Source organism: Bombina bombina, chromosome 4 (assembly GCF_027579735.1).
Source record: "Bombina bombina isolate aBomBom1 chromosome 4, aBomBom1.pri, whole genome shotgun sequence".
In the NCBI taxonomy this organism is placed as follows: Eukaryota; Metazoa; Chordata; class Amphibia; order Anura; family Bombinatoridae; genus Bombina; species Bombina bombina.
In genome coordinates, this window is record NC_069502.1 from 655,544,161 (window position 1) to 655,569,660 (window position 25,500).

The following is a 25,500-nucleotide window of genomic DNA, read 5'->3' on the forward strand; positions in this document are numbered from 1 at the left end:
CTATTTCTGGAAGACCCCACATCTGAACAACTAGAGAAAACACATCTGGATGGAGAGACCACTCTACTGGATGTAAAGTCTGACGACAGAGGTAATCCGCTTTCCAATTGTCTATACCTGGGATATGAACCGTAGAAATTAGACAGGAGCTGGATTCCGCCCAAACAAGTATATGAGATACTTCTTTCATAGCTTGAGGACTGTGAGTCCCACCCTGATGATTGACATATGCCACAGTTGTGATATTGTCTGTGTGAAAACAAATGAACGGTTCTCTCTTCAATAGAGGCCAAAACTGAAGACAACAATTTCAAACGTCTCTTGTCTGTTAGAGACAGAGTCATGGACACTGAATCTATCTGGAAACCTAAAAAGGTAACCCTTGTCTGAGGAATCAAGGAACTTTTTGATAAATTGATCCTCCAACCATGTCTTTGAAGAAACAACAATTGCTGATTCGTGTGAGATTCTGCAGAATGTAAAGACTGAGCTAGTACCAAGATATCGTCCAAATAAGGAAACGCCGCAATACCCCGCTCTCTGATTACAGAGAGTAGGGCACCGAGAACCTTTGAAAAGATTCTTGGAGCTGTCGCTAGGCCAAAAGAAAGAGCAACAAATTGGCAATGCTTATATTAAAAATGTATACAGGATTGGCGCAACTTAATGCTGGAGTGAGTATACAAAGAGATATAGATAATAAATATTAAACGTGAAAAAGGACAAAAAGAATAGACCTTTAGGAAAAAACCTGTTAGACACTCACTAGAAGCAAGCAATAAATAACAATCCAATAAATGAACAGCTCTAAATGAAGTGAAGGTACTTTGAAAACGGAAAAGTAAATTATAAAGTATATAAAATATACAAATCACTAGAGGAGCTTATTTAAAAAAAAAAAAAAAAAATATATATATATATATTTAATAAAAACCTAATAATCACTCTGATACAAAATAGTAAATGTCATACGTAATAAATCAGATAAACAAACTGCTGCTCATACACCGGTGTAGCTCATTCACACTAAAAACAAAAATTGTTTCTAATAACAAAATATTTTAAAAACAATCTGCAGAAAATACATTCCACTGATCTTCATAAAAGGAATTTCCATATTACAAATCTAATAATAAATGAATGATAGTTCCTAGGGCTTAGGGCTAACACACTATCCTGATCCAAAGTCTCGTGGCGGAATTAATAACTTTAAAATTATTTCCGTAGAGGCTTGAAAGGGTATAACAAACTAATGGTTGTAATCTGTTTTCCTGTTCAAACTACAACAAATTCAACCCCAGGAACAAAGTCCTTTAACCAGGATACAAATGGTTTTACCGATACAATCAATCCTTTTGTGTCTTCAATTGATGTGAAGCAAAGTTGCGGCTGTTAGGCAATGAAATGATAGTAGTGGATACTATGGTGTTTTCCCCACTACCCTCCTACCTTCCGTGACCTCCGGTAAACACTTCTGTGTTGGTCACTGTGTAGTACCAATCTGCCGCCCAAGCTGATTCCTGCTGTAAGTATATTCCTCAGATTTTACGTCTCTCAGGACTGTTTGATCTCCACCTTGTAGCAGACGAACTTACTACGTTGTATTCCTTCTTCCTCTCAGTGGATCACGTGACCGCAGGTAGCCTATGATTTTCTCAGCTTACCCAGCGTCACGTCTGGATCCGATTCAGATATTTGGCTGTGTCAGTTTCTCAAAGTAAAAGGTACCGTGAGCGCTCAGTTTCTTTCAAGTTCCTTTTTACTTCTCACTGAAGTTGCTCCTATTTGAATGTTCTCTTACAGTAGAGAATATGGCTGTCTCAACATGTTTAGGCTGGAGTGCCTTTATCAAGATCTTGTACCATGAAAGTACCATGAACTTTCCCCAAAAATATTTGTACTATTTATTTAACCGCTTAAAGGGCCTTTAAATACAGTAGAATTGATCAACAAATGCATAATAAAAATACAATGCAATAAAACTTAAAGGGACACTGAACCCAATTTTTTTCTTGCATGATTCAGACAGAGCATGGAATTTTAAGAAACTTTTCTAATTTACTCCTATTATCAATTTTTCTTCATTCTCTTGCTATCTTCATTTTAAATGCAGGAATGTAAATCTTAGCAGCCAGCCCATTTTGGGTTCAGCACCATGGATAGCGCTTGCTTATTGAAGGCTTACATTTACCCACCAATAAGCAAGCATAACCCTGGTTCTCAACCAAAAATGGGCCGGCTCCTATGCACCACATTCATACTTTTTAAATAAAGATAGCAAGAGAACAAAGAAAAATTGATAATAGGAGTATATCAGAAAGTTGCCTAAAATTGCTGCTCTATCTGAATCATGAAAGAAAAAAAATTGAGTTTAGTGTCCCTTTAAGTTGAATTAGTAGTATATTTTTTTTCTGACAAACTTCAAAGTTACATATACAATCTTGTACATGCTCAGTGTGTCTACACATTTTGATAATGGAAGTAAATTGAAAAGTTTTTTTAATTTTTTTTTTTTGCTGTTTCTGAATCATGAAAGTTTTATCTTGAAGACATTAGTGTCTATTTTAAAAAAAGTGTGTACTAAAGCTGTGTCTAAAAATGCTGAGATTTATACTTTCACACATTTGTAGGTTTTGATAATCTATATGAATTTAAAGGGACATAATACTCGTATGCTAAATCACTTGAAACTGATGCAGTATAACTGTAAAAAGCTGACAGGAAAATATCACCTGAGCATCTCTACGTAAAAAAGGAAGATATTTTACCTCACAATCTCCTCAGCTCAGCAGAGTAAGTTCTGTGTAAAAAGTTATACTCCGCTGCAGCCCAGCTGCTGGTAAAAAAAAAATAATGAAGAAACGAACAGCAGCCAATCAGCATCAGCAGTGTTGAGGTCATGAACTCTTTTACTGTGATCTCATGAGATTTCACTTAACTCTCATGAGATTTCATAGCAAACTTCCTTTAAACTGAATAGGGAAATAAGATGAGAGTGCACGTAAGCTCGCCCCTTCCGCTGTCCCAGGACAGACATACTGATTTGCTGCTTAGAAGTCCTTTACAATGGGATGTGGCTACTGAGGAACTTTGGAGGTAAAATATCTTTCTTTTTTAAATAGAGATGTTCAGGTGATATTTTGTAGTCGGCTTTTTACAGCTATGCTGCATCACTTTCAAGTGTTTAAACATTTGGGTATTATAGCCCTTTAATACATGTGGTACCTATTTATTTGTCTAAATCATATGTATAACAACCTTTACTTTTGGTATTGAACTTGTATAACTTTTTGAATTTGTTATAATTTCTACACATACAGAATATACCGAGGTATTTGTGACTAATGATATCACATAAAGGGTACACTTTGTCTTGTAATTATGTGTTATGGAGGAGCTATCATATAGCTTGCCCTGCAACCCATTAGAACACACATGGGGATCCATTACTCTGCTTTGTTGCCAGCAGGTTTTTGTACAATGCAGAGGAATCTGTTGTTAGAAATGTATCTAGCATGTCAAAATTAAAGATGGAAATTAGTACAATTGGTTTCCCAGTGGTGTTGTGACAGATATTTCTTCTCCATCAGATGTATACGACTTGCTCTTGTGCATGACATGGCAGAGTGCATCGTGGGTGACATAGCACCTGCTGATAACATCTCTAAGGAGGAAAAGCACAGGCGAGAAAAGGTATGTAGTTTGCTTTTAAGTCCTAACATAGTCACATAATTAAATCTTTTATAACAGCTTCCTGACATCGTACTTGCTATGCTGGTTTATTCAACTGTGAATAATTGATAAATGAGTATTATATTCTGTCATTTAAAAACTAACCTGGATAAGTGAACCTGACCGTGTCAGAGCCAAGGAAATTACAGGTTTCAAACCCACTGTAAGATAATACTAAAATCAAACATATTCAAACTAATTGTGACATTGCATATGTATAGATTTAGTATGTCAGCAGTGCAAATCAAAAGGAACTATATGTGCATTTTAGCATGGAATGAGCAAACACAATGACTATGGTATCCCAGCCTCAAATAAGTATTTATAAGTGAGGAATACTTTCAGATGTATGTAGGTGATGAGCAAACATAGATTATGCCTTAGTGCTAGAGATAAGGTAATATGGGCATTATTTTAAATGCTGTTTCTCATAACCAGTTTGTGAAAAAAGTAGTTTACCATAATGTTTGTTACTATAGACCCTGAACAGATATATGATAAATAAAAAAAAAAGTTTTTAACCACTTAGTTGCAATTAAGGTTTCTAAAAACAATTTTCAGTAAACCACACAAACAAATGCTTAAACCAAGGCTTAAAGAGATACTAAACCCACATTTTTTCTTTCATTATTCAGATAGCGCATGCAATTTTAAACAACTTTTCTTTGTTCTCATGCTATCTTTATTTGAAAGGCAGTAATTTAAAGCTTAGAAGCCGGCCCATTTTTGGTTCAGAACCTGGGTAGTCCTTGCCGATTGGTGTATAAATGTAGCCACCAATAAGCAAGCACTATCCAGGGTTCTAAACCTTAAATGGGCCGGCTCCTAAGCTTTACATTCCTGCTTTTCAAATAAAGATAGCAAGAGAACGAAGACAATTTAACAATAGGAGTAAATTAGAAAGGTGCTTAAAATTGCATGCTGTATCTGAATCATTAAAGGGACAGTCTAGGCCAAAATAAACTTTCATGATTTAGATAGAGCATGTAATTTTAAACAATTTTACAATTTACTTTTATCTCCAATTTTGCTTTGTTCTCTTGGTATTCTTAGTTGAAAGCTTAACCTAGGAGGTTCATATGCTAATTTCTTAGACCTTGAAGCCCACCTCTTTCAGATTGCATTTTAACAGTTTTTCACCACTAGAGGGTATTAGTTCACATATTTCATATAGATAACACTGTGCTTGTGCACGTGAAGTAATCTGGGAGCAGGCACTGATTGGCTAGACTGCAAGTCTGTCAAAAGAACTGAAAAAGGGGCAGTTTGCAGAGGCTTAGATACAAGATAATCACAGAGGTTTAAAGTATATTATTATAACTGTGTTGGTTATGCAAAACTGGGAAATGGGTAATAAAGGGATTATCTATCTTTTAAAACAATAACAATTCTGGTGTAGACTGTCCCTTTAAAGAAAAAAATGGGTTTAGTGTCCCTTTAACAATTTGTTCAAAATCTAGAAGCCAGCCCATAAATATAGGATAAAAAATGAGGCATTGATAAAACTCCTTTATTGCTTGAAACATCTCCGTGGTTATTAAACCCTTACTTGCCTGACTCTCACAGGTCATTCAGATAATTGAATCACTGCTATGCACCACATTTGCTGCATGATTTAACCCCTTTATTACCTGGAAAGCATGCTTCAATTATTTGACCATTATTTTCAGGAGTCAGCTTCACGTGCTGCACTACTTCTGCTCGTGTTTCTGTTAGAGTTAAGGGGATGCAAAGATTAGAGAAAGAGCACTGTGCCTATCTGCTACCTCTTAGCAGCTGGGCAGAAGTAAAAACCCATTACTGCATCAGTACAGCTTGCCACAAAGTGCCATGGTGCTTTACCACCTAGTTGCACCCATTTCTATATGAACTCTAGTACATGACTAATAATACAAAATATTAAAGGCACAAGAAACCCAACATCTGTCTTGAGTGTGATTTTGAACCTGTGGACTTTAGCATTGGGGAGAGGTTTGTTCTGCTTCTTTTCTGTCTCTGTCTGAATTCATCTCTCAATGGCTGTCATCACCACTTCCTACTCCTGTCTCTGCTGCATCTCTCCTGTGCACTCTCTTCCTTAAAGAGACACAAATCCCAACATTTTTCTTTTATGATTTAGAGTGTACAGTTAAAAAAAAAAACTCTCCAATTTACTTTTATCCATTACAATGATCAAATGTACTTTGTTCTTTTTGTATCCTTTATAGAAAAGCAAGAAGGTAGGTTCAGGAGTGTACACATGTCTTGAGCACCAGTTTTGCAAGAATGCTACATTGTGCAAACACTTGCCATCTAGTGCTCAAAATGTCAAAAACATTCTTGCAAAATTACTGATAGTTCTACAGATACTTGCACGCTACCTACCTAGGTATTATCTTCAACAAAGAATAACATGAGAACAAAGTACATTTGATAATAGAAGTTCACTGTGAACTTATTTATTTATCTTTTTAACTAAATGCTGTATTTGTATCATGAAAGCCAAAAATTCAGTTTGTGTCCATTTAATAAAGATTGTGTCTGCTGCTAAACGTGATCTTCTTTTTCCAGTGATCACCTGCATCTTGCAGGAACATTGACCCCTCTTTAGAATGGATAGACTCCATCACATGCCAGGTTAATCACATTACAATGTAGCATCAGGCATCTCTTCCTTATTCTTCTGCTAAATGACATTGTGACATCCTCTGCATAGGTTAAATAGAGCACATTAACTCTGAAATTAACAAGGTTAATATATGTTTATTCTATTTAGGAGGCCATGGATCATATGACTCAGCTGTTGCCAGGGGATATAAAAAAAGAGGTGTATGAATTGTGGGAGGTAATGTATTCAGTATCATTCTGCAATTTGTGTCCAACTCCAGTACACATTAACAAACCAGGGATTTCTCCAACATTGGTGTGTCCGGTCCACGGCGTCATCCATTACTTGTGGGATATTCTCCTCCCCCACAGGGAAAGGCAAGGAGAGCACACAGCAAGAGCTGTCCATATAGTCCCTCCCAGGCTACGCCCCCCCAGTCATTCTCCTTGCCGCTCTGAACAAGTAGCATCTCCTCGGGGATGGTGAGGCGTTTGTGGTGTTTAGTTGTAGTTTTTTATTCTACTATCAAGAGTTTGTTATTTTAAAATAGTGCTGGTATGTACTATTTACTCTGAAACAAAAAGATGAAGAGTTCTGTTTGTGAGAGGAGTATGATTTTAGCAGCAGTAACTAAAATCGTTTGCTGTTTCCACATAGGACTGTTGAGATGAGATAACTTCAGTTGGGGGAAACAGTTGGCAGACTTTTCTGCTCAAGGTATGACTAGCCATATTTCTAACAAGACTGTGTAATGCTGGAAGGCTGTCATTTCCCCTCATGGGGACCGGTAAGCCATTTTCGTAGTCTCATACAGAATAAAGGGCTTAATATGGGCTATAAAACTGGTAGACACTTTTAGGGGCTAAATCGATTGCTTTATTTAAGTATTATATGCAGTTTGAAGTTGAATTTCACACTTTTATAACATTGGGGAACGTTTTTAGCACCAGGCACTTGTTAAGACACCTTCCCAGTCAGGAAGGGCCTTTCTCTGTAGTAGGCAGAGCCTCATTTTCGCGCCATTACTGCACAGTTATTTTTGAGTACAGTACATGCAGCTGCATGTGTGAGGGTCTGGAATCCACTAAAAACGTTCCTAGAAGGCTTCATTTGGTATCATATACCCCCCTGGGATTGGTGAAGTCGCAGCAAAGGCTGTGGCTGGGACTGTAAGGGGGTTAAAAACGGCTCCGGTTTCCACATTTTAAGAGTTAACAGCTTGAAAATTGGGGTGCAATACTTTGAATGCATTAAGCCACTGTGGTGAAAATTTGGTAAAGATTGGATAATTCCTTCATAGTTTTTCACATATTCAGTAATAAAGTGTGCCCTGTTTAACATTTAAAGAGACAGTAACGGTTTTGTTTTAAAACGGTTTTTGTGCTTTATTAACCAGTTTAAGCCTGTTTAACATGTCTGTACCTTAAGATAGATCATGTTCTGTATGTATGGTAGCCAATGTGGTTCCCCCTTCAAATATGTGTGATAATTGTGCCATAGCGTCCAAACAAAGTAAGGACAGTACTGTCACAAATTGTAAAGTTGCCCTGGATGATTCCTCAGATGAAGGAAGTAGACATAGTTCTACATCATCTCCTTCTGTGTCTATACCAGTTATGCCTGCGCAGGCAACCCCTAGTACTTCTAGCGCGCCAATGCTTGTTACTATGCAGTAATTGACGGCAGTAATGGATAACTCCATAGCTAATATTTTATCCAAAATGCCAGCATTTCAGAGAAAGCGCGATTGCTCTGTTTTAAACACTATAGAGCAGGAGGGCGCTGATGATAATTTTTCTGTCATACCCTCACACCAATCTGAAGTGGCAGTGAGGGAGGGTTTGTCAGATGGGGAAATTTCTGATACAGGAAGAATTTCTCAGCAGGCAGAACCTGATGTTGTGACATTTAAATTTAAATTAGAGCATCTCCGCGCATTACTTAAGGAGGTGCTATCTACTCTGGATGATTGTGACAATCTGGTCAACCCAGAAAAATTGTGCAAGATGGACAAGTTCCTTGAGGTCCCGGTGCACCCTGATGCTTTTCCGATACCTAAACGGGTGGCGGACATAGTGAATAGGGAGTGGGAGAAGCCAGGCATACCTTTTGTCCCTCCTCCTATATTTAAGAAATTGTTCCCTATGGTCGACCCCAGAAAGGACACATGGCAAACAGTCCCTAAGGTCGAGGGGGCGGTTTCTACTCTAGCCAAGCGCACAACCATTCCTATTGAGGACAATTGTGCTTTCAAAGATCCTATGGATAAAAAATTGGAGGGTTTGCTTAAAAAAGATTTTTGTACAGCAAGGTTACCTCCTTCAACCTATTTCGTGCATTATTCCTGTCACTACAGCGGCGTGGTTCTGGTTTGAGGAACTGGAAAAGTCGCTCAGTAGGGAGACTCCGTATGAGGAAGTCATGGACAGAATTCACGCACTTAAGTTGGCTAATTCCTTTATTTTAGACGCCGCTTTGCAGTTAGCGAGGTTAGCGGCGAAAAATTCAGGGTTTACAATTGTGGCGCGCAGAGCGCTCTGGCTTAATATCCCTTTCAAAGGTAAGACCCTTTTTGGGCCAGATTTGAAAGAGATTATTTCAGACATCACTGGGGGAAAGGGCCATGCCCTCCCACAAGATAAACCTTTCAAGGCTAAGAATAAGTCCAATTTTCGTTCCTTTTGCAATTTCAGGAACGGACCGGCTTCCAACTCGGCAGCCTTTAGACAAGAGGGTAACGCTTCCCAGACTAAACCAGCTTGGAAATCAATGCAAGGCTGGAACAAGGGTAAACAGGCCAGGAAGCCTGCTGCTGCTGCTACCAAAACAGCATGAAGGGGTAGCCCCCAATCCGGGACCGGATCTAGTAGGGGGCAGACTCTCTCTCTCTCTTTGCTCAGGCTTGGGCAAGAGATGTTCAGGATCCCTGGGCACTAGAAATAGTCTCTCAGGGTTATCTTCTAGAATTCAAGGAACTACCCCCAAGGGGAAGGTTCCACATGTCTCACTTATCTTCAAACCAAGTAAAGAGACAGGCATTCTTAGATTGTGTAGAAGACCTGTTAAAGATGGGAGTGATATACCCAGTTCCAACTGTGGAACAAGGTCGGGGGTTTTACACAAATCTGTTTGTAGTTCCCAAAAAAGAGGGAACTTTCAGACCAATTCTGTATTTAAAAATTCTAAACAAATTTCTCAGAGTGCCATCGTTCAAAATGGAAACTATCGAACGATTTTACCTTCAATCCAGGAGGGTCAATTTATGACTACCGTGGATCTAAAGGATGCATATCTACATATTCCTATCCACAAAGATCATCATCAGTTCCTAAGGTTCGCCTTTCTGGACAAACATTATCTATTTGTGGTTCTCCCATTCGGACTAGCCACTGCTCCAAGGATTTTCACAAAGGTGCTCGGGTTCCTTCTAGCGGTTCTAAGACCCAGGGGCATTGCAGTGGCACCTTACTTGGACGACATCCTAATTCAAGCGTCGTCTCTTTCAAAGACAAAGGCTCACACAGACATTGTTCTAGCCTTTCTCAGATCTCACGGGTGGAAGGTGAATATAGAAAAAAGTTCTCTGTCTCCGTCAACAAGAGTCCCTTTCTTGGGAACAATAATAGATTCTTTAGAAATGAAGATTTTCCTGACAGATGTCAGAAAGTCAAAGCTACTAAACGCTTGTCAAGTTCTTCACTCTGTTCTACGGCCTTCCATAGCTCAGTGCATGGAAGTAGTAGGGTTGATGGTTGCAGCAATGGACATAGTTCCTTTTGCGCGAATTCATCTAAGACCATTACAACTGTGCATGCTCAAACAGTGGAATGGGGACTATACAGACTTGTCTCCAGTGATTCAAGTAGATCAGAAGAACAGAGACTCACTCCGTTGGTGGCTGACCCAGGATCACCTGTCCCAGGGAATGAGCTTTCGCAGACCAGAGTGGGTCATTGTCACGACTGACGCCAGTCTATTAGGCTGGGGCGCGGTCTGGGATTCCCTGAAAACTCAGGGTCTATGGTCTCGGGAAGAGTCTCTTCTACCAATAAACATCCTGGAAATGAGAGCGATATTCAATGCTCTCCGGGCTTGGCCTCAACTAGCAAAGGCCAGATTCATAAGTTTCCAATCAGACAACATGACTGTTGCTTACATCAACCATCAGGGGGGAACAAGGAGTTCCCTGGCGATGAGGGAGGTGACCAAGATCATCAAATGGGCGGAGGATCACTCCTGCCACCTATCTGCGATCCACATCCCAGGAGTAGAAAACTGGGAGGCGGATTATCTGAGTCGTCAGACCTTTCATCCGGGGGAGTGGGAACTCCACCCGGAGGTGTTTGCCCAGTTGACCCAATTATGGGGCATTCCAGACATGGATCTGATGGCGTCTCGTCAGAACTTCAAGGTTCCTTGCTACGGGTCCAGATCCAGGGATCCCAAGGCGACTCTAGTGGATGCATTAGTGGCGCCTTGGACTTTCAACCTAGCTTATGCGTTTCCACCGTTCCCTCTCATTCCCAGGCTGGTAGCCAGGATCAAACAGGAGAAGGCCTCGGTGATTTTGATAGCTCCTGCGTGGCCATGCAGGACTTGGTATGCAGACCTGGTGAATATGTCATCGGCTCCACCATGGAAGCTACCTTTGAGACAGGATCTTCTAGTACAAGGTCCATTCGAACATCCGAATCTAGTTTCTCTCCAGCTGACTGCTTGGAAATTGAACGCTTGATTTTGTCTAAACGTGGGTTTTCGGATTCTGTGATAGATACTCTGGTACAAGCCAGAAAACCTGTGACTAAAAGGATTTACCATAAAATATGGAAAAGATATATCTGTTGGTGTGAATCCAAGGGTTTCTCATGGAGTAAGATTAAAATTCCTGGGATCCTTTCCTTTCTCCAGGAAGGTTTGGATAAGGGATTATCAGCGAGTTCTCTAAAAGGACAGATTTCTGCTTTATCTGTCTTGTTACACAAACGACTGGCAGCTGTGCCAGATGTTCAGGTTTTTGTTCAGGCTTTGGTCAGGATCAAGCCTGTTTACAGACCCTTGACTCCTCCCTGGAGTCTAAATTTGGTTCTTTCAGTTCTTCAAGGGGTTCCGTTTGAACCCTTACATTCCATAGATATCAAGTTGTTATCTTGGAAAGTTCTGTTTTTGGTTGCTATTTCTTCTGCTAGAAGAGTTTTCTGAATTATCTGCTCTGCAGTGTAATCCGCCCTATCTGGTGTTCCATTCAGATAGGGTTGTTTTGCGTACTAAACCTGGTTTCCTTCCAAAGGTTGTTTCCAACAGGAATATTAACCAGGAAATAGTTGTGCCTTCTTTGTGCCCGAATCCAGTTTCAAAGAAGGAACGCTTGTTACACAATTTAGATGTAGTCCGTGCTTTAAAGTTCTATTTAGAAGCAACAAAGGATTTCAGACAAACGTCTTCTCTGTTTGTCGTTTTATTCTGGCATGAGGAGATGTCAAAAAGCTACTGCTACCTCTCTTTCCTTTTGGCTGAAAAGCATCATACGATTGGCTTATGAGACTGCCGGACGGCAGTCTCCTGAACGAATCACAGCTCACTCTACTAGGTCTGTGGCTTCCACATGGGCCTTCAAGAACGAGGCTTCTGTTGATCAGATATGTAAGGCAGCGACTTGGTCTTCTCTGCACGCTTTTGCCAAATTCTACAAATTTGATACTTTTGCTTCTTCGGAGGCTATTTTTGGGAGAAAGGTTTTGCAAGCCGTGGTGCCTTCTGTTTAGGTAACCTGATTTGCTCCCTCCCTTCATCCGTGTCCTAAAGCTTTGGTATTGGTTCCCACAAGTAATGGATGACACCGTGGACCGGACACACCAATGTTGGAGAAAACAGAATTTATGCTTACCTGATAAATTACTTTCTACAACGGTGTGTCCGGTCCACGGCCCGCCCTGGTTTTTTAATCAGGTTTGAAGAATTTCTTTCTCTATACACTACAGTCACCACGGCACCCTATAGTTTCTCCTTTTTTTCTCCTAACCGTCGGTCGAATGACTGGGGGGGCTGAGCCTGGGAGGGACTATATGGACAGCTTTTGCTGTGTGCTCTCCTTGCCTTTCCCTGTGGGGGAGGAGAATATCCCACAAGTAATGGATGACGCCGTGGACCGGGCACACCGTTGGAGAAAGTAATTTATCAGGTAAGCATAAATTCTGTTTTTATATCAGTTGTTTTTAGGCAATCTGTTCCACAACTATTATATATAGAAACAAATCATTTGGACTAGATTACAGGGTGCGTTACCTTGTGCTCTTTTTCATGTTAAGTATAGCGCACAATAAGGTATTACATGTATAGCACAGTCTATACTTTTAATGGATAGCACAGTGAGGGCTATTGGTATACTCAGTGCTCTCATATTACAAGTAGTGATTAAAGGGACATAAAACCTTAAACGTTTCTTCTGTGATTCGTATAGAGCATACATTTTGAAAGGACCACCCAAAAAAATCTACTGCTCATTTGAAATTCAAATGTATTTTTCCTCCCATTTTCCGTCCCCCTGTAGCGTGACATCAGCCAATCACAGACTAGTATACGTATACCCTGTGAGCTTCTGCACATGCTCAGTAGGATCTTGTTTCCCAGAAAGTGTGTACATAAAAATACTGTGCAAAATTTGATAATGGAAGTAAATTGGAAAGTGTCTTAAAACTGCATTCTCTATCTGAATCATAAAAGTTTATTTTGACTTGAGTGTCCCTTTAAGCAACTTTCCAATTTACTTCTATTATTGACTTTGCTTCAGTCTCTTGGTATCCTTTATTGAAGAAGCAACAATGCACTACGGGGCACTAGCTCAACACATTGGAAAGCCAATGACAAGAGGCATATATGTGCAGCAAACCAATCAAAAGCTAGCTCCCAGCTCCAAGATAATGAAGCTAATTAGATAATAGAAGTAAAATGGAAAGTTGTTTAAAATGATATACATTATCTGAATCATGACAGAAAATGTTGCGGTTTCATGTTCCTTTAAGTGCGATTGAGCCCAATCCAAAATACTGCTATAAAATGTAGCACTTTTTGAGACTGGACATAAAAATGCTAAGGAAGTAAAGAATTGAAGTTCTAGTTAGACTTAATACTTATGAAACAAATGTTTACCAATGAAAATAATTGTTTGTAGCAGAATTAAATGGATATATAATTGCTTTAAAGGGATGGCATATGACAAGGGACTAAAGGTATATTTGTGTGTATATCAATGTATGTGTTAAGTCTTTTATACTTAACTAGTCCTAAAGCCCGTTCACACGGGACATTTTTTGCAGTACAGAGGTCCCACCCCTTACTCTCTCCCTCCCCCTCTCTTTTGTGCTCTCTCCCCCTCTCTTTTGCGCTCTCTCCCCCTCTCTTTTGCGCTCTCTCCCCCTCTCTTTTGCGCTCTCTCCCCCTCTCTTTTGCGCTCTCTCCCCCTCTCTTTTGCGCTCTCTCCCCATCTCTTTTGCGCACTCTCTTGCTCCACCTCTTTTGCGCACTCTCTTGCTCCACCTCTCTTTTGCTCTCTCGCTCCCCCCTTTCTTTTGCTCTCTCTCCCCCTCTCTTTTGCTTTCCCCTCTCTTTTGCTTTCTCTCTCCCCCCTCTCTTTTGTTCTCTCTCCCCCCTTTGTTTTGCTCTGTCTCCCCCTCTCTTTTGTGCTCTCTCTCCCCCTCTCTTTTACGCTCTCTCTCTCCCCCTCTCTTTTGCGTTCTCTCTTTTGCGCGCGCTCTCTCCACCTCTCTTTTGCGCTCGCTCTCTCTCCATCCCTCTCTTTTGCTCTCTCTCTCCCCCCTCTTTTACTCTCTCTCTCCCCCCTCTTTTACTCTCTCTCTCCACCCTCTCTTTTGCTCTGTCTCTCTCCCCTCTCTTTTGCTCTCTCTCCATCCCTCTCTGTTGCTCTCTCTCTCCCCTCTCTCTCGGTCTCTCCCCTCTCTTTTGCTCTTTCTCCATCCCTCTCTGTTGCTCTCTCTCTCCCCTCTCTCTCGCTCTCTCTCTCTCCCCTCTTTATTGCTCTCTCTCCCACCTCTTTTGCTCTCTCTCCCACCTCTTTTGCTCTCACCCCCTGTTTTTATCTCTCCCCCCCTCTCTATTGCTCTCTCCCCCCTCTCTATTGCTCTCTCCCCCCCTCTCTATTGCTCTCTCTCCCCCCTCTCTTTTGCTCTCTCTTCCACCTCTTTTGCTCTTTCCCCTCTATTTTGCTCTCTCTCCCCCTCTCTTCTGCTCTTCCCCCTCTCTTTAGCTCTTTCCTATCTCTTTGTCTCTCCCCCACTCTTTCTATTTCTCTCCCCTCTCTCTCACGCCGACCACCCCCCGCCACACCCCCAACCATGCCCCACGCCCACTTTCGCCGCAAACAGCACAGCATGTCAGGTAAGGCCAGATGTGTTTGTCCTTGTGCTGTCTCTACTGCGCATGACAGCTTTGGACAAACACACTTGGTCTTTTATATAATAGGATGACACTGTAAACACCTTGACATTTTTTTTTTTTTTTATATTTTAAATTTTTTATTGAAGAACTGTCAATTGAAATGGTACATACAGACTTATCATGCAGTAATTATACATATATTTTGCAAATTGAGTCTTTAAAGAAGATAATACATAGGAGCCAAGACAGACCTCATTTTTACACCCCTAAGACATCATGTTAGGTCACTCTTGGACCCCTTAGAAATTTAAAATCTGTGTGGTATGGGGTAGCATTAGTCCAATGCTGTGGATAAACTAACAGAAAGAAAAACTATAAAGAGAATGCTTTGCATAATGTGGTATAGAAAACAATAAAGAAAAAAGTCCCAACTGGGTTAAAAGTTAAGAACATAACTAGCTGTCTAACGTTCCAAATGCAATGGGGAGGGTAAATTACGCTGCACATGCACAACGTGAGGGTATAAATAAATGTGATATTTGACAAAGGACCCTCTTGATATCTGTCTTAATGATGAGACCTTATGTATGGTAATCTTTTTGGAGCAGAGTGGGCATTATCTATGTTGTGGCAATGAATATTCGTGAGAAATTTGTAACTGCAGCAACAATAGTGACAAGACTTAAAAAAACTACTAATACTATATTATATGGATTACTGAGGTAATCATGTTACATACTTGAAAGTGAGTTGGTGACCCAACATATTTCTGCTGTTTCATAAAGTATACCGCCCATACCATCACTATAATGTTGGGATACATAGCGATTCTTTGTACATGGCATCTAATGTAATGTAATACTGGTCTCCCTGTGGCCTCGGCCCGCCAGGGAAAGATTGTGCCTCACACAAATATGTAGACTATTTATTATTTATTTTCCTATGGATAGCCTTCCTTCAGTATAATAGTATAAGGGAGAATATGCTACTTTATAATAAATTCAAATCAAACATCTTAGAATAGCAGGCTGTGTAGGGTAGAGTGAGGTATGGGGTATATCCAAGCTATCGTGTCCTATACATAATTAACTGAAACTAAACAACATGTGAAACAAGTAACACTAAACATCTCTGCCAACGGGCCACTTTTCAAAATGAGTCCCTTGTGGTTTTCTCAGTTCAACCTCCTAGATGGATTGGGCAAAGTCACATCTGATCATCATAACAGGATAGCTGTTTAACCCCTGCTAGTTGACATTACAGTAATCTAGCCTTTATCAGATATAAAAACCTGTGAGTTTTTGCGATGACAGGACTAGAGTTTTCTCAATGCTTGTTGCGCCTTATTTGTGGGTTGTGAAGGAGAGCGAGATGTCTGCTCAGCGTAGCTCCAGTGTAAAACAACAGGTGGCTGAGTCCATTTTTGTGTCCCTTGGGTTAGTGTCCCTGCTGTGTCTTGCTCTGTTAGCCTCCGGGTCACATGCCGAAGTATAGATCCAGTAATTTCTTGAGAGCGCCCGCTCATACGAGGTGTGCTGGTCGAGGTCATATTCTGTGTCTCCTGATCTTGTAGGTCTGTAGTGCAAGCGTCTTGCTGCTTCTCCTGCGCTACGGACAGTCTTGGTAGCAATGTAGTGTTCTGCGCAGCATGGGCTCTTGTAGGAGACTCCTGTGGTTGTTGCAAGTCAGCCAGCTCTCTCTGCTGTGGGAAGTCCTCAAGCATCCCTGTGTCAAGGGACCCCTTTACGATTGAAGACCTGGTTAGGTGTGTGGCGCGTATTTCTTTATTATGCAAGATTTGCACTAAACAGTCATATGGAGCTCTATCCATCATCCTGTGAAACAACTTTTCAATTCTCTCAAGCCTCTCATCCAGTCGCTGTAAGTAGGATTCTCCCGCCATGTGCGCCATTTTAAGTATCGCCATGTAAGGTAGTTTGTTTGTTATTTTCTTTGAAAAGTGTGTTAATTCACTTTACTGCAGGTATCTGATTTCTTCTCGCTAGTGCAGCAAAGATGTAATTCCCAGTTAGGGACAAATACCTCGGATTTACCGAGGGGGAAGTGCCGCCATTAAGGAGCCGCCGCTCCAGGCCCCTATTGTCCTTTCCAGAGATCCGACGTCAAAAATACAGTCCAAGTATTAGTGATAAGCCCTCAGAGGGACTAACAGACGTTGCAACTATATACTATTATATTTTAGCTGTGTAGTAGTGCCTATAATCGGCGGATTTAAAGCTTCTCGGTCAGAGCTCTTGGAAGTTGCGACCGGTCAGGATCGCTGTTAGGACACGCCCCCAACACCTTGACATTTTAATATAAAATGTTTGTTTAGTACAACAACTTTTTGCAATATGCTTTAATGATTTATTTTGCTCCTTTGTCATGCTATTTAGCTGTGGAGATCTTGGGTTCTTTACTTTCCATGTCTGAGAATTATTTTGTAAATACAAAGCATTTGTGTTGTGTTGCTATAGAATAACATATTAGATAAGTTTTTAAATAAATTAACCATTGATTGAATATTTTGCTGTTCTAGCTAGGGTATCTAAAGATGGCAGTGCAAGGTACTTAATTAAACAGCTGATGTGTAATCTTACCTGTCTGAGAGAAATGCCATTTATTAAAAGACAATAGTATGCTGGTGATTTATTGCCTGAGCCAACGATTTTATAATTATTATTATTTATTTTTTTTAAAAGGCCAACACACTTTACAGTGCAGTATGCCATTTAAGCTGTTGACTTTCATCGAACTCTGAGTCTAAAATAAACTAATAGAGTAAACTATTTTTTTAACAACCACATAAGACCATATTTAAATGCATGTAAACATATGATAACAGATATACACATGTGTGATTTGATGCATTTTGTCATTGGTCTGCAATTGCTCTGGTTCTGTTAATAAGAAATAAACTATTTCTTGGGGAAAAAAAGGTAGATTTATACATTCTGTGAAATAATAAAGCAAACGTGTATATTACTCAGCTGCTAACCAGCCTTTCATTTTAAATTGCAAATTCTTTTCTGTTAAATATTTTAAAAACTGTTTTGTAATTTCACCAAGACATACAGAGAGATTTAAGTTCAGTCAATGTAAATATTGCACTACCTTAGTTTTCTTTATGAGGTCATATGTTATATCGCTGATGACATCACCAATACCAGATATTTCACTGCCCACATGACATTTTACATCACTGAGGGATTATCTACAAACACAGGACCAAAATTAGAGCCTTTTGCTGTTATCACACAATGACCATCAAAGCCTTTCAACCAGAATCTAGAGTGCTGCATGTATCATTTGCTCATTTTGTCTTGGTGCCACTTGTCGCCAAATACTGACATTGTAATAAAATGCTGCATGAGTAAAATGTTCCATCTGTTTTACACTTTAGTATAAAACATTAAGACTGCACAAATACACAAACTGTTATTTAGCAGTGTCACTGTAACTGAGTACTATAATAACTTCAATCTAATAGTAACAAGTAGATGTAAGCTATATGTTTGTGTTATATCTATTGTGAGCTAAAATAGCCACTGCATCTATACACTAAGATAACATCACCTCACCTCCTGCTTATTTGCGTCTTTATGTAGGAGGCAATTATTGTCCCAAGCTACTGGCAATATACATACATTACTTTAAACGTGTGTTTGTTATATTGTTTTTTAGCTTGGTGATTTTATGTGATCAGTGAAATATATTTAAAAGGACAGTGTACCCTACATTTTTCTCCCCTTTAATTTGTTCCAAATGATCGATTTTGCATGCTGGAGTGTACTGAAAGGGATAGTAGTAGTAGTTAAAATTAAACTTTCATTTTTTTTAGTTAGAACAGGGGTCGCCAACCTTTCGGACCTCAGGGACCACTAAACTCAAAATTTTGAATCCCGTGGACCACTGACATGAATTTTTTTTTTAAAAAACCTCTACAAACCTCTATAATGTGTGTGTGTATACAGTATATATATATATATATATATATATATATACACAAATGCATACTGTACATAACTAGTATAACCATAGCTAAGTTTACATTATGTAAATATTTACACATTTTTAAGAATTATTTTTGGGAATTAACTTATTGAATGACAGAACTGAGAGAATACTTTCAAAAGAAAGATGAAGGGTGAGTGCCAACTTTAGAGCTGGAAACAGAGTGAAAGAATGTGGGGAAAAAAGAAATATGTTTAAAAGGACCACAAGACTTCCAAGTTACCTCCCCAGTTATGAATTATTCCGAACTACTTATGATCATGGACAGACATTGGAGTCATAAATTAAGTTTATATCAGAAAGCTCTCAATATGGATGTGAGCTAACCACGACTGATGTTACTGGCAATTACTATAATACTGGTGGGATATGGCTGATCTGCTGGATGGCAATTAATGGAATTCAGGTGTAATAAAATTATTAGAATAAAAAATAATATTTCATAAAAAAAGATGGAGGAGAGGAAGACAAACAGTGATGTATGTCCATCTGAAGGAATTAGGAAAACTACTACAAAGTGACAGTTAAAGGGAAGAAAATAAATTAAATATAAAAGAGAATTTCTATTTTTATTTTCTTTTTTTTTATATACTTTAATTCCACTACTTCAATCCAAGACTATACCAACCTCTGCTGGCTTTAAAATGGAAGCATCTTCCTCTGAGCAGTGCGCCGGGAGGGAGGAGTTAAAAATACAATCTAGCTACGCAAGTTGTGCAGTACTACACAACGTGCATAGGGAGATTGTAATTTTACTCCTCCCCCATCGGTTTTCACTGATGTCCATCCAGGCACTGTATGGAGTTGCAGCCCGACGGTTGTGACACCATCAGAGGAGATTAATTCCTGCTTGATGGTGTCAAGGACCACCAACATCTTCTCATGGACCACTAGTGGTCCACGGAGCACTTGTTGGCGACCGCTGAGTTAGAGCATGCAGTTTTAAGAGGCTTTCCAATTTACTTCTATGATCAAATCTAACAGTCTTTTTATATGCACATTTTCTGAAGCACCAGGTACTACTGAGCATATGCACAAGGTTATAGTGTATAAACTAATCTGTGATTGGCTGATGGCTATCACATGATACAGGGAGCCGGCAAATGGGGAAAGAAAAAATAAATTTGCCAGGAAAAAAAAAATACTGCTTACTTGAAATTCAAAAGTGTGATTGCATTGTCTTTTTAGTATGTACTTCCTAATTTTATAGTTCTTGTGGTCCTTTAAACTGTTTACAAATAGTTCCTTTACCTTTTATCTGCATTTGAAATAGCTGATTTTGCCTCTGGTATCCCAGACTATATTGAAAGTTTCTATACTTAAGTATAAGCTATAAAAAAGCTGTTTAAACATAGCCATCAGATGAAATTACACTCCTAGTGGTAGGTAGAAGAGATAAGTAATAAAATGTTAATTTCCAATTGTTTTCTCTAAGGCCGTGATGATCAATGCACGAGAAATTGCATTTTTGGCCTTGCATATGATATTTCGACTGCACTGTAACAAACATTCTATATTAACACATTTGTTATATTGCGGTAGCAATATTCTAAGTTCTCACTGTTATAAAAGTGCCATCTAGTAAGTATAAAGAGGAAACAAAAGTTTAAAAAGTGTGTTAAGGAGAGTAACACACTCGTAGATACATAATTAGCTATAACTTCTCTCAAAACATAAAGGGATGAAATCCCAGTTGTCCTAATACATAATCCTTCTGAGTGTGAGTTAGCCTGTTGTAGTGGTATCGGATAAGACGTATATAGCTCAGGATCTTAGTTCTCTAGGTTATAGGTATGGGTATTGAAGTGTTACAGCGCTGTTAGGTGTAACAGTGCAGAGGCCGACATGGCCCTTAATTATAAACCAATAGTATCCCCGCTATAAGTTAGAGTATATGAAAAATCAATGTTTAGTCTATAAATACCAAAGGCTAAACGCTAATGCCAATTATGGCCAACATGTAATTTAAAGTATAATGTTGAGAGAAGCAGTGCGAACGCCTGATGCGCGTTTCGCCAACTGCTTTATCAAAGCCGCAGAACGTCCTTCATAATGCTCACTTTAAAGCCACTGTCAGCCAATCCGGGAGGAGGTGTGTACTGGTCATGTGATCACAGCCGCCAATCACAGAGCGGTTGTGACGTAATGGAGTTACGTATGTTCTCAAATGTTTTTTTCGTACGGCAAGAGGGTGTGAGGTCAATGACCAATCATATTCAAGACATAATGTATAATAAACAAAGGAAAATGCTGCAGTCAAAAGTGTCACAAAAAGATCCCTACGCTTGACAAGCATAAATGTAATAACACCCTATCTGTTAATAGGATGTGTGGGTCCTGTGCAGGTAGTATTTTGTTTATATCCAATATTCTAATATATATTGTTCTTATCTTAAAAAAGGCTTATATTTATAAGCGGATCATTTGTTAAAATAAACAAAATACCAAGATATAGGTGGAGTACACATTGGTTATTTGAGACCCATAGTAGTTAGATTTCTGGACTATGCTGGGGTGACACACTTTCTATTGATCATATTGTTGTGTATATCTAATGGATCCAGTGTACTCTCAGCATGGATTCTGCTTATGTTATCCGTATATATGTTTAAAATGACGATACCAATGGGGATAAATCCATATTGGTGCATAGGTTGCACTGATCCATATGAATGGTGAAATGTTGGTATCGTCATTTTAAACATATATACGGATAACATAAGCAGAATCCATTGTGACACTTTTGACTGCAGCATTTTCCTTTATTATTCATTTGTTTATATTACGTCTATGTCTTGAATATGATTCGTCATTGACCTCACACCCTCTTGCCGTACGAAAAACATTTGAGAACATACGTAACTCCATTACGTCACAACCGCTCTGTGATTGGTGGCTGTGATCACACCTCCTCCTGGATTGGCTGACGTTGGCTTTAAAGTGAGCATTATGAAGGACGTTCTGCGCCTTTGATAAAGCAGTTGTCGAAACGCGCGTCAGGCGTTCGCACTGCTTCTCTCAACATTATACTTTAAATTACATGTTGGTTTAGATAATTTATCTCACACCTCTAACACATGCTGAGACACACTCATAAGGATTATTTATTAAGATGACTGGAATTTTATCCCTTTAAATCTTGATAGAAGATAGTGCTTATTTTTGCACTTACGAATGTGCTACTCCTATCCAGCAACAATATTCTAACCTGAATAATTAAGTTTTATGCTAGACTTCCTATAGTGTGTCCGAAACCTTAATCTGCACTGTTGGATAATAATGATAGGATACCTTCATGTAGTTTATAGAAATTAATTGGAATGCTTATACTATAGGAGGACCTACATTACCAATCTTAATTAATGTTGTTGAATTGTGACATTATGAATGTATGTGTTGTATACCTTATTTTAATCTGCATTATCTAGATTTTAATTAATAAATCAATAAAAGTTATATTTTATGTGCCACGGGTCCTTTTGCTCACCTAGATTATGATTATCTAAATTCTCACCCTAAGTATGCCACACTATACCTCTGTCTCTTCACTTTAGTTTTTCTGATCTATTGATGTCTGAGAGGTGTTGGCGAATCCTCTCACATACTTCCCGAGTAGTGCACTCAACATATTGTTTATTATTACAACTACACCACAGCAGATATACTACGTTTTTACTTCTGCAATTGGCATAGGTTGCCATTCAATACTCTTTCCCTGTATTTGTGCTCACAAAACTCATTCGCTTTTCAGTGTGGCTACAAGGGATGCATGGTCCATAGCCACATTTATACATTCCTTTATTTTCTAGCCACGCTCTACCTTCAAATTTAAAGGTAGAGCGTGGCTAGAAAATAAAGGAATCTATCCATTAGTGCATTTGATTTATCCAAATATTATGTCACTTCATTGAATATGGTTGCAGGATGTCAAATTATTAGATTGTAATTATTTATGTCAATTATTTTCAGTCATTGTTGTAGTTCTTGAAGTACATACATGGTTAAATAGACGATCATTAAATACAAACACACAATTTTTAGACAATGTTTGTTGTCTATTAAGTATACATAGGGTTAAATGGATGATTACTAACCACAAACAAATGACTACTGGTCACATGTATATTTTTGATTAACCAATTGGTTCTCAGTATTGTTTTTAAATAGCAGATGTCTACTCCACTAAAGCACGTCCATCATTAAGGCTACTAAGCTGAAACATGTCGGGCGTGCTCTGACTGTTGTACCTTTTGTTTCTTTTAATGTGACTCAATAAAGAAGTGATTTTACTGATTTGGAGGGTGCTGGTATCCCTTTCTTTTGAACTGTGCTATTCTTCCTCTACCTGGCATCTCCTCAGTTTCACATCATTGGGATCGTGTTTCTGCCTCTCAATTGTCCATTAAGGTCAGGTGTGCGTAAGCCCTTACAAGCCATTGGAGTACGGAGCACTCAGCAGAAAGCAGTTTGTTACACACAAGCAATTCAGTAGTGAAACCGCACAAGTGGGAAATCTCTTACCAAGGTATCCAGTGGACCCCACAGGCATGTGGACGAGGAATCGGCTCGCTGAGTAGCTATAGGATCGCTGTGTAGCAGGTCTTCAGGCTGGTAAGCTGAGCCATTTACAGGACGTCTGAAAGTACTGTGTATTGAGGAGTCCTATCACCTCTTATTCACTGATCGCCGCTGTTATGTTTTTTTCTAATTTGGCTTGTTGTTTGCTGCAGTTATTCTACTGTTTTACGTGACTTAACTACACTCCACATTGATATATGGGCTTCTTTGCATAAGCACTTTTGAGGATTGTATAAGTTTGGGCTGGAGCAGAGTTAAATAGTGTTTTGCTCTTTTGCCAGTATATATATATATATATATATATATATATCACATAAACACACACCAATATATGTGTGTGTGTTTGAAAATGGACATTGCAGCTTCTGTTAATTTAAACAAACATTATTGCAACTGTTTTGTATTTGTACAATAACTGGCACAAGTTACAGATATTGGATATGGAAATGCAAGCTCATAATCAAATAGCTGCAATGTAAGAATAACACCAATACTTCTGACCATTAGCATTCAATTAAAATGGAAAAAATATAATTTCTCCAACATAGGTGTGTCCGGTCCACGGCGTCATCCTTACTTGTGGGATATTCTCTTCCCCAACAGGAAATGGCAAAGAGCCCAGCAAAGCTGGTCACATGATCCCTCCTAGGCTCCGCCTACCCCAGTCATTCTCTTTGCCGTTGCACAGGCAACATCTCCACGGAGATGGTTAAGAGTTTTTTGGTGTTTAAATGTAGTTTTTATCCTTCAATCAAGTGTTTGTTATTTTAAAATAGTGCTGGTATGTACTATTTACTCTGAAACAGAAAAGAGATGAAGATTTCTGTTTGTAAGAGGAAGATGATTTTAGCAACCGTTACTAAAATCGATGGCTGTTTCCACACAGGACTGTTGAGATGAAGTAACTTCAGTTGGGGGAAACAGTGGGCAGACTTTGCTGCTTGAGGTATGACACATTTCTAACAAGACTTTGTAATGCTGGAAGGCTGTCATTTTCCCTATGGGAACCGGTAAGCCATTTTCTTAGTTTAGTATAAGAATAAAGGGCTTCACAAGGGCTTTAAAGACTGGTAGACATTTTTCTGGGCTAAAACGATTACTTTATAAGCATATTTAATGGATTATAACTTTAAAGAGTTATTTTAATCTTGGGGATTGTATTAAAAAAACGGCAGGCACTGTATTGGACACCTTTTTCACTGGGGGCCTTTTCTAGTCATAGGCAGAGCCTCATTTTCGCGCCACTAATGCGCAGTTGTTTTTGGAAAGCAAGGCATGCAGATGCATGTGTGAGGAGCTAAGAACCACTGAAAAAGCTTATTGAAGGCGTCATTTGGTATCGTATTCCCCTCTGGGCTTGGTTGGGTCTCGGCAAAGCAGATACCAGGGACTGTATAGGGGTTAAATGTAAAAACGGCTCCGGTTCCGTTATTTTAAGAGTTAAAGCTTTCAAATTTGGTGTGCAATACTTTTAAGGCTTTAAGACACTGTGGTGAAATTTTGGTGAATTTTGAACAATTCCTTCATACTTTTTCACATATTCAGTAATAAAGTGTGTTCAGTTTAAAATTTAAAGTGACAGTAACGGTTTTATTTTAAAACGTTTTTTGTGCTTTGTTATCAAGTTTATGCCTATTAACATGTCTGAACCATCAGATAGACGATGTTCTGTATGTTTGAAAGCCAAGGTTCCTCCCCATTTAAATATATGTGATGATTGTGACATAGTGTCCAAACAAAGTAGGGACAATGATGCCACTGATAATGATGTTGCCCAAGATGATTCCTCAAGTGAGGGGAGTAAGCATGGTACTGCATCATCCCCTTCTGTGTCTACACCAGTCTTGCCCACACAAGAGGTCCCTAGTACATCTAGTGCGCCTATACTTCTTACTATGCAACAATTAACGGCTGTAATGGATAATTCTATTAAAAACATTTTGTCCAAAATGCCCACTTATCAGAGAAAGCGCGATTGCTCTGTTTTAGATACTGAAGAGCAAGAGGACGCTGATGATAATGGTTCTGACATACCCTCACACCAATCTGAAGGGGCCAGGAGGGAGGTTTTGTCTGAGGGAGAAATTTCAGATTCAGGAAAAATTTCTCAACAAGCTGAACCTGATGTTATTACATTTAAATTTAAATTAGAACATCTCCGCGCTTTGCTTAAGGAGGTGTTATCTACTCTGGATGAT

General features: G+C 39.2%; 1 protein-coding gene across 1 annotated transcript in view; it reads left to right on the forward strand.

The window, feature by feature from the left end:
* Window positions 1-25,500, forward strand: part of HDDC2 (HD domain containing 2) — a 129,071-nt gene that overhangs the window by 7,582 nt on the left and 95,989 nt on the right. Inside the window, exons 3-4 of the mRNA XM_053710719.1 lie at window positions 3,591-3,693; window positions 6,488-6,556. Of these exons, the coding sequence (XP_053566694.1) occupies window positions 3,591-3,693; window positions 6,488-6,556 (172 nt within the window). The remainder of the gene's footprint in view (window positions 1-3,590; window positions 3,694-6,487; window positions 6,557-25,500) is intronic.